Source organism: Emiliania huxleyi (genome assembly GCF_000372725.1).
Source record: "Emiliania huxleyi CCMP1516 unplaced genomic scaffold EMIHUscaffold_415, whole genome shotgun sequence".
Classification (NCBI taxonomy): domain Eukaryota; phylum Haptophyta; order Isochrysidales; family Noelaerhabdaceae; genus Emiliania; species Emiliania huxleyi.
The window spans coordinates 9487-18734 of record NW_005198864.1 but is presented as its reverse complement, the minus strand read 5'-3'; the positions used below and the strand labels follow the sequence as shown (position 1 = coordinate 18734).

Below are 9248 nucleotides of genomic sequence, written 5' to 3'. Positions count from 1 at the left end.
TAGGGCGGTGAGGGCGGCGGCAGTGCAGGTGGCGGTGGCGGCGGCGGGGAGGCAGAAGCCGTCGCCCGCACCACAGACAGGAGCAGTCACACCACCACTCCCACTCTAAAGAAAGAAAACACTCGCAAACGAGGAATGGGAGGAGGACAGGGTCCCCACCTGCACGCGAGCCGGGTAGCAGGAGCAGCCTGCGCGCCGCCGTCGCAGACTTTTTTTTCTCTTGTGCACCGCCTTCTTCGGCTTGTCGATGACCAGGCGGTGGCGATTGCGGCGACAAAAGTTCAGTCGCACAGCGGAGAGGCTTCAGCAGCCGCGGGGGCCACGGTGGATGGACGGGGAGAGGACGACGAGACAAGATGACTCCGACGGCGGCTTCGACAGCTTCCTTCTCGCAGAGGCGAAGAAGCTGCCGCGCCGGCCGGCGCCGCCGGGCGGTGAGAGACGCGTGCGCGGTTACGTGCTCCGGCTGACGGCCTTGACCGCCCTGTACGCGTATGGACTCGCCTCTGGCAACCAGCTCGCCTGGGTCGCGGCGAGCGTGGCGGTGCTGCCGTGCCTGTACCTGGGCGTGGCGACGGGGAGGGAAATGGAGTATTGGGCATCGGGCCGTAAACTGGACTGAGCGCGCGTTCGTTTAGATAGACATAGAGCGAAAAGACAGCCCGAGAACACTCCGAGCGGCGCCCTCATACGGCTCACATGTACATGTACGCACAAGTAACACTGACGCTCGACTGGACACCGGCGCGTCCCCGCGTGTGTGTGTGTGTGTGCGCGCGGGTGTGTTGCAAGGATCAAGGTTGGACCTCTCAGGCGCCTCGGGGCAAAATAGCGCAGCGTTAGCTCCAAAAAAACGATATAAGCCTCCGCGCTTACGCCACGCGGGGTCGCGGACAGTGCAGCGGCGCGCCGAACTGAGCTCCGCTTCTCGAGCTCTCCGCGTCACACTCACACACGCTCTCATGTAGCCGATCGTCACGTCTCGACGCCCACGAGAGTGACGTAGCTCGACAGCGGCGCGAGCACGACGCCGAGTCCAATCATCAGCCTACGTGCTGAATACGCCAACCTCAGGGCGGGAAGACGGTTTTGTGTGCAGCGTATTCAGAGCACCGCGTGAATACAACGGAGGAGAATACAGTGCACACAGCGGAATACGGCCGAGTACAGCGGAGTACGTGCCCTCTCGAGCGCTGGTTGGGAGACAAGAGTCCGTCTTCCGCTTCTAGGATCATCAGCCCGGCGCCCGCCCGCTTGAGGCGGGTCGGGTCCGCCTGTTCACAGCAGTGGGTGTGAAGAGACGCTGTTCACAACTCTCGCTTGAGGCGGGTCGGGTCCGCCTGTTCACAGCAGTGGGTGTGAAGAGACGCTGTTCACAACTCTCGCTTGAGGCGGGTCGGGTCCGCCTGTTCACAGCAGTGGGTGTGAAGAGACGCTGTTCACAACTCTCGCTTGAGGCGGGTCGGGTCCGCCTGTGCAAGGTCAGGTGACGTAAGGTAACTAAGGTGCGCTTGTGGGCCATGTGTGACGTGAGTGGCGTGCGGTGGGCGGTGCATCGGCAGCCGAAGGCCTAGGTCTCCTCCCACCGCACGCATGGCGATACCAGAGCACAGCCGGGGATGACGATTGCAGACTCCACACACACACACACACACACACACACACACACACACACACACTCCACTCTCCCCTCTCAGGCTGCCGGAGAGCGGGCAGCTAAGCAGTGCCACACACCGGGTCACTCACGCAAAGCGACGCGCCGCCTCCGCCGCCGCCGCCGCCGCCCTCGCCGCCACGGGCATTGCTGCCGTTGCCGCCGCCGCCGCCGCCGCCGCCGCCGCCGCCGCCCTCGCCGCCCTCGCCGCCCTCGCCGCCGCCGCAAGCCGGCGACGCGCCCAGTCTTCTCGCGCCGCCAACCATCAGGCTCGCCCGGCGCAAGCCTTTCCCGCGCGGCAGCTCCTATTCACAGCTTCCTGTTCACAGCTCCCTATTCACAGCTCCTATTCACAGCTCCTATTCACAGCTCCTATTCACAGCTCCTATTCACAGCTCCTATTCACAGCTCCTATTCACAGCTGGGGACGGCTGGTGTTCTCTTTTTGGGGGGGGGGGGGGCTCTCTTTTGTCCCCGCGCGGCAGCTGCTCCCACTCACAGCTTCCTCGCACCTCGTTCACAGCTCGCGCTCTGTGCGCGGCCCTTGGCACTGTTTCGATCGAGTCTGTCGATTGCCGCCGCATCTCGGCGATATCTCCGCCACATCGCGGCGATATCTCCGCCACATCGCGGCGATATCTCCGCCACGTCTCGGCTATCAGCTCCCTCGACGCGCGGCTCGATCCGACGCCGCATGCGCCGCGCGAGAGGAGGTGCAGCAGCGAGTCGCAGCAGTACGGCACCTAGTCGGTGGTAGTTGCTGGTCGACGGAGCGAGAGGAGGTGCAGCAGCGAGTCGCAGCAGTACGGCACCTAGTCGGTGGTAGTTGCTGGTCGACGGAGCGAGAGGAGGTGCAGCAGCGAGTCGCAGCAGTACGGCACCTAGTCGGTGGTAGTTGCTGGTCGATGGAGCGAGAGGAGGTGCAGCAGCGAGTCGCAGCAGTACGGCACCGGGTACGAGACGACGGGGTAGGAGAGGAGGACGACGTAGGTGAGTGCGAGGCGGGCGAGCGAGAGGAGCGGCGTGTCGGGGTAGGAGAGGAGCAGGTCCGAGCAGACGGCGTCGCCAAAGGTGTAGTACCCCGCGGAGGCGAGGATGCCTGTCCTCGCAGCCGGGGGGTGAGGCGCGCGTGTTTCGTTTTTGCCCGCGTGTGTACTGCGGGGGGCGAGGCAGGCCGAAGATGGTCGCGGACAGGCAGACCGAGCCTGCGATCACGCCGAGCATGCGCGCGCGGGTGGGCGAGCGCAGCTCCGACGAGACCGCGACGACGTTCGGCTGGGAGGCGAAGGCGAAGGCAAAGGTGGTGAGGGCGGAGAGAGTCCTCCCTGCCGAGGTGACGCTGACGCGGTGACCCAAGCAGCGCGAGTTGCCGGCCTCGCACCCTTCGTGGGCGTCGAATCCCGCCGCGCCGGCCGAGAAGAGCAGCACCGTCGCCCCGATGGCAACCGCGCAGACCAGCACGAGGAAGGAGGCGAAGCGGAGCGAGTCGATGTCTCGCATGCACGAGAGCGGCGCAACCACAACCAGCGCGCTCCCAACGATCCACGTCTCGCGCCGCAGCCACAGGCTCTCGTCCGGGAGGGCGCTGTCGTCGAGCGCGCGCACCACGTCCGGCAGCGAGTCGCCCGCCACGATCAGGTAGCCGATGGCGCACGAGGCACAGAAGCTCGCCACGGCGACATCGACCAGCGCCCGGCCGAGAGGACCAAAGGCGGCCGAGGTGATGCACGAGAGGGTGGCCGGACGGCCGACGTGGTCGACGCAGTCGACCAGCAGCGAAGAGGCGAACGCCGACGCCAGCGCAGCAAACGCAAGCAGTGATAAGCCGCCGACCCAACCCGCCGACGCCAGCGCCGCCGGCATGGCCAGCATGCCGACGCCGACGTTGGTGTTGGTGAGGTTGGCGATGCTCGAGGCGAGCGTGGCGCCTGAAGCCTCGGCGATCAGTGGCGAGCCGGCCCTAGACGTCGCCCTCCGAACGTGGAGGTCCGTCTCCATGCTGCGCTTCCGTCGAAAAGAAGAATTCTTAAGCGGAGCCTCTCTCACAGCACACTGGCACGACAAGGGCGCAGACTGGCGCGGACTGGCACACACACAGGCTCACCACCGGAGCCGCCTAAGCGACTCCGTTAAGAACGGCAATGCACTCCGCACCATGCACAATGCCGCTCTCCCCGCACGCTAGCTCGTTCACCGTCTGCCACGCCACGGCGGTGTGGAGGACGACAGACAAGCGCTGCATCTGCAGCCCGTGCCAGTTCTTGGTGGTCCATGTGACCTCGTCCAGGTGCTGAGCGTGCGAAAGTTTGTTGCTCAGCTGGTTCGCCGCCTCCCTCAGGGTGCTGCGAACCTCCTTTCCAAAGCCTCCGAAAGCCTCAAAATCAAACAAACGTAGATCGCAATCCTGCTGCCGCGCAAAGGGGTAATCGCCAGGCGAAAAGAAGAATTTCTGCCTGGCACCTGGCCTTTTTTGTAGTGCCAGTCCCGTGCCTAGAGTCGACACCGCTCAAATCTTTTGTTTCCACGGCTTGCTCCCCAATCGCTGGACCCGGGTCGTCCGACTGCTGCTCGGTCGCTGTCCGGCTGCGACATGCCCGACCCGCCAGCTGCTGTAGGTATATTGTTGGCAAGTCAGGACACGCCAGCTGCTGCTCGGTCGCTGTCCGGCTCCGACTTGCCCGAGTTGCCCCTTCTCCGACTGCCCCTGCCAGTTCGCAGCCCCTCGGCGATCGCTGCAGTGCTGGCGTACGTCGAGCAGGCCCGGCAAGATGCCGCCGCCGTTCTTTTCCAAGCGGCGTCACGGGCGCGATCAGGTCGGCGCAGTTTTGTGTCCCAACGGGATTCGGCAATCACGTTGCAGAGTGCCTTCCGCGGTGCACACGCCGCGGCAGGGTACACAGGGGTATACCAGCTGCGACATTAGTTTTGATCTCTGTCACAGGCAATTCGTGCCGGCGGCTGGAACTAGCCCAAGTAGTGACGTAGCTCACTCAAGCAAGCAAAGAGAGAGAGAGTCAAGTTGAGTTCTAAAGCTAGTTGGTTTTCTCCACAAAGCATGTGATTTGTGAATAACTGGACACCCTCGCCCCCCGCTCGATAAAAAGAGAATTTACATGAAAACGGAACCAAGAAAAGAAATCGACTACAACGCGTGGCCAAAGATGGGCGGCGAGATGCCGCGGGCGCCTCGAGAGCAGTACGAGTAGGGACGGGCGAGGGAGGAGGGGCGCTAACCACGGGCGACTACAAGTCGAAGGTTCGAGGACGACTACTCACCGCCTGGGTCGTTTGGGGCGCGCGGCTCCGTCGAGGACCGGGCGCGCCCCTTACCCGGCGCGGCGTAGGTCCCACTCTGACGTATAGAGGGGAGGCACGGACAACAGCCCAATCCATCAATTCCACTCGTCTTCTGGTGCCTAGCCCCGTGCAGCGGCGGTCCGGCAGGCTGCCCCCAAGGCCCCCTGGGCCGCTGCGGGTTTTGGAGTTATGCTTTGGCACAGCTTCGGCGATGGCGGCCCCTCTCTGGGGCTTGCATAGGCGGGGAGTCTCCCCCGCTGGTCTCCTCGTTCCCTTTTTTCTTTTTCTTTTGAGAGCAGGACGCCGGGTTTGTCTTGTATGTGCGTGTCGGGCCGGGGTGTGGGCGAGGGGCAGAAGGGGCGGGGGCGTGCGGGGCAGAGTGCGTGTCGGGCCGGGGTGTGAGCGAGGGGCGGGGGCGTGCGGGGCAGAGGCCCAACGTCGGGCGGCTTGTCGGGGTCCGGGGCATTCGAGGGGGGAACGAGGAGGGGGGAATGGGCGGTCGGCGACGAGTAGAGCGGCAGGCGCGTACGGGGTAGCCGTCACTTTCCTGCCTCACAAGGGCGGGGCTGTCCCGGAAAGTGAGAGACGCCGGGCAGCGTGGCGCATTACTGAACCCTCCCATACGTGCTCGTGCTCCTCCTTCGCTGTCCCATCTCCCCACCTCTTTCCCGCCTGGGCGGGGCGGTGGGCGGGCGCGCGGTGCGGCGTGGCGTGTGCGTGTGTGCGACTGCAACGAAGGACCGCTCGCAGAGGACCATTGGGTTTGTACTATTAACAACGAAGGCGCTCTCAAAAAAAAAAAAGAAAAGAAATCGCTCGCTGGACGTCTGGCGGACGTCCGAGTTACGGGTCCAGTCAGCGTTGTGCTGCGGTCGACCGCGGCCTGTACGGGCATTGGCCGGGCACATGCAATTCGATAGCTCCACTGCCTCGCGCGCATTCGCGTTCGCCATCGCCGCATACAACGCCCCGCGCGTGCCACCCCGCAACCTCCGGCAGGCGCGGTTCGGCGGTGCACGCGTCATCTACTTGGATGCACCAGAGGCAGCGCCGGCGTCTTATGATGCAACGCTGCAGGCGGGTTACATGCCGCTCGCATTCATTGACGCTCCTGACACGGGCACGCAGGCCGAGTTGTGGGTGTCCTGCGATGAGGGCGAGGGCAGAGAGCAGAAGAGGGTGCTCGCGTTCCGAGGCACCGACTTTGATCGAGTGCAGGACCTCTTCACCGATTTGTTTGTGCGGCAGAGGCAGCTTCCTTCTGCCGCCACGTTCGCCACTTGCCCTGCCGTGGCGCCATACGCGCACGCGGGCTTTTTCCGCGCGTGGCTGAGCGTGCGCGACGCCACGCACGCCCTGTTAGAGGAGACCGGCGACGGAGCGCTGCTGATCACTGGCCACAGCCTCGGCGGCGCTCTGGCCATGCTAGCGGCGCGAGACTTGGGCCCCGCGCTGGCTTCCAAGGTGAAGAGTAGACGCCCTCCTCAACACACGCGCCTGCTCATGTGACCCTATCCTTGACCGCTCGTCGAGATGTCAATCTACACTTTCGGCAACCCGCGCGTTGGCGATGCTGCGCTGGCGGAGGACACCGATGCCGCTACTCGTGAGTGTGAGGGGCCCTTCCGGTGCATCGTGGAGGTGCGAACGCCCGTTCTCGCATTCACTCGTTCACTCACTCGCGCGTTTGCTCCATCATCGGCTCCCTCCCCCGTCAGGACGATGTCGTGGCGCGGCTGCCACGAGGCAAGCAGGCCAACCGCATTTACGACTATCGTCATGCGGGAACCACCGCCCTCCTCGAGGGCGGCTCCGTGCGGCTAGCGAAGGCGGACGGGGAGGACTGTCCGCTGGCGGAAGTCGACCCGCTGTACGAAGGGGTCTTCCCTCCGATTCTCAACTTTGGCGCCTTGCGCCGCTCCAACCTGGCCGAGTTTGTTCGCGCGGAGGCGACCAAAACCGATGAGGCCTGCGCATACAGCCTTCCGTCGCACCCCCACATCCCCTCCGGTCCGCCACCGTTCGCAGGCCGCGGAGATCGGGCGCCTCGTGCGCGGCCGCCTCGTGGTCGCGCATCTGAGCAAGAGCTACCAAGGCGCGCTGAGCAAGTTGGGCGGCGGGGAGTCATAGAGCTACGGTAGCAGCTAGAGACTCCGTTCAGCGGACACACACGCAGCGACAACGTACCCAACTGTCGTGTGTCGACTCGCAACACTCTGTGCCTTTCCCGGCTGTCGCTGTCCGCTCGCGTCTTCTCGGGTCTCGGCGTCTCGCGACGGCTCGTGCGAAGTCCTCGAAGTCGAACGTGGGGAGACCCCCAGACCCCTTGCCCTTCCCGCTTCCGCCCTCGACCCCTCGAGGCCTCGAGCTCCCTCGAGCTCGACCCCTAGCCTAGCCCTCGCGCGGTGGGAGCTCCTCGTACCTCGACGCCTGTGGTCGTGTCCCCACATGCTTCATGACACTGAAGGGTATTATCTTGCTGCCGGTGAAAGGTTACTCCCCTTGCACACCCAATACCCCTTGACTCCCCACTCCCCTTCACCCAGTCGTTGCCTCACACACACTCCCAGCGAGCAGCGTGCACGCCCGGGTGCCCCCCGTCCCCATCACAATCCCACCCACCGTCCGTTCGCTCTGCACTCCGCCGCACGCCTCCGCTCGTGGCTCAAGCGCCGCACTGCGCGGCTGAGACGCCGGAGGCTCAAGAGTCGGACATGCGAGGCTCAAAAGTCAGAGGTGCGCCCCTTGCGCTCCCAGTCGCCGAACCGGGTCGGCTCTGCGCGGGGGAGGAGCGGTGGCGGCGGACCGTCAGAGACGCGGCGGCGGGAGCACCGAGGGGAGCCGGGGTGGCGGGCCGGGGCGGTCGTATACGCGCACCGCTGCCCGTCGGCCCACCGATCTCGTCTGCGACGGCGGGCTGCGACTGGTCTGGTTGGGTCTGCCGGAAGCGGAGCGCGGCCTCGACCTCGGCGACCGTCTGCGCCTCGAGCTGCTTCTGCACCCGAGCCACCTCGTCCACCATCGCTCGACGCCGCGCCTCCTTGGCGGCGATCTCAGGGCTCGGTGCGGTGTCGAGCGGAGGGAGGCTGCACAGGCGGCGCACGGCCGACGCATGGGACAACCGCGGGAGGCAGGAGTGGCGGACCGCGACGGCCGCGGCGCTGGCTCGTAGCGCGGGCGGCATGGCGGATCTCTCGCTTTTCAAAGCTTTTGCGGACGTTTGGACTCGGTCGCCGTGCGCTTCGCCTGGACTCGGTCGCCGTGCGCTTTCCGTAGAGGTATCACCGAATAATAAAGAAAAACTCGCTACACAGACCTCGAGAACACCCGAGTGACACCCTCGCACCGCCCTCGGCAAAGGCCCCGGCCCGAGAGACTGGCCTGTACATGCGCCACAGCAAGAGCTCAGCTGCTGCCCGCCGTCTCCTCGGCGCTCTCTCTCCGCACTTCGAGCATGCGTGGCCATGGCCACTCGTCGTGCAAATTGTCGACGCCACCGACTTTGACTCCACGTTGATATCCGGCGAGATTGAGGCTGCCACCGCCAGCCTCGGCGCCGCGCCGACGACGTTGCTCGCTCTGACAAAGGCGAACCTGACGCCGCGGCTGGACGAGGCGGACCTGCTCTACCTGCAGTACCGTGCTCAACAGCGAGGGCCGCTGCTGCGCTGCCTCTCCGCCCACCCCGTGGCCGCAAACAGCCTCGACGGAGTGACTGAACTCGCCTCCGCCGTGCTCGCCGCCGCTCGAGGGAGCGAGGTGGTCGTGTGCGGCGCGTCGCGCGTCGGAAAGGCCTCCCTCGCTCGGGCGCTCGCCCAGCACGGCTGCGAGGTCCGCGACACGGCGCCGCTCGATCTGCCGTGGCGTACGCCCATCCTACCGCCACTCGACGGGGATACGCCCGCCCTGCTGCTACCACAGCCGCCGCTGCTCATCGAGCCGGGCCAGTCGCTGCTCATCGAGTGCGGCGGCAGCGGCGGCGGCGGCGGCGGCGGCGGCGGCGGCGGCGGCGGTGGCGGCGACGGCGGCGTGGGTGGCGGCGGTGGCGGTGGCGGAGTTGCGAACCCCGTCGTCCCGCTCGGCCGAGTGGACCTCCTCGAGGGGTGTGGCGTAGAAGCAGTGCACCTCGCTCCCCCTGCCGTCCGGGCGAGGGTGGCGCCGACGGCGGAGGCGCACTGCGCGCGCCGCGCGCGCGCGCGCGCACACACACACACACACACACACACACACACACACACACACACACACACAAACACACAAACACACACACACACACACACACACACACACACACACA

The 9248-nt window shown here is 65.7% G+C and overlaps 4 protein-coding genes across 4 annotated transcripts; 2 read left to right on the top strand and 2 right to left on the bottom strand.

Moving 5' to 3' along the window:
* Positions 1-975: 975 nt before the first annotated feature.
* Positions 976-3652, bottom strand: EMIHUDRAFT_244268 (hypothetical protein; the record flags this gene model as incomplete). Its single annotated transcript, XM_005769586.1, has 4 exons — positions 976-1048; positions 1207-1274; positions 2605-2758; positions 2847-3652. 4 exons carry the CDS (start codon positions 3650-3652, stop codon positions 976-978), a joined length of 1101 nt encoding a protein of 366 aa, XP_005769643.1.
* Positions 3653-5857: 2205 nt separating this feature from the next.
* Positions 5858-7081, top strand: EMIHUDRAFT_244266 (hypothetical protein; the record flags this gene model as incomplete). The annotated part of the gene is made up of 4 exons (XM_005769585.1): positions 5858-6415; positions 6485-6592; positions 6670-6888; positions 6980-7081. The coding sequence occupies 4 exons, from the start codon at positions 5858-5860 to the stop codon at positions 7079-7081; spliced, it is 987 nt and encodes a 328-aa protein (XP_005769642.1).
* Positions 7082-7413: 332 nt separating this feature from the next.
* Positions 7414-8221, bottom strand: EMIHUDRAFT_445252 (hypothetical protein). Its single transcript, XM_005769584.1, has 2 exons — positions 7829-8221; positions 7414-7727 (listed from the first exon to the last, which is right to left on the bottom strand). The coding sequence occupies exons 1-2, from the start codon at positions 8133-8135 to the stop codon at positions 7675-7677; spliced, it is 360 nt and encodes a 119-aa protein (XP_005769641.1). The 5' UTR covers positions 8136-8221; the 3' UTR covers positions 7414-7674.
* A 117-nt stretch (positions 8222-8338) lies between these two features.
* EMIHUDRAFT_244264 (hypothetical protein) lies at positions 8339-9065 on the top strand (the record flags this gene model as incomplete). The annotated part of the gene is made up of 2 exons (XM_005769583.1): positions 8339-8898; positions 9053-9065. 2 exons carry the CDS (start codon positions 8339-8341, stop codon positions 9063-9065), a joined length of 573 nt encoding a protein of 190 aa, XP_005769640.1.
* Between the last annotated feature and the right edge of the window lie 183 nt (positions 9066-9248).

Excerpts from the sequence above, each read along its gene's own strand:
- EMIHUDRAFT_445252 (XM_005769584.1), bottom strand. The coding sequence starts at position 8,135 with ATGCCGCCCGCGCTACGAGCCAGCGCCGCGGCCGTCGCGGTCCGCCAC. Across the intron at positions 7,728-7,828 it reads CGGTGGGCCGACGGGCAGCG|AGCCGACCCGGTTCGGCGAC; the intron begins GTGCGCGTATAC and ends TCCCCCGCGCAG.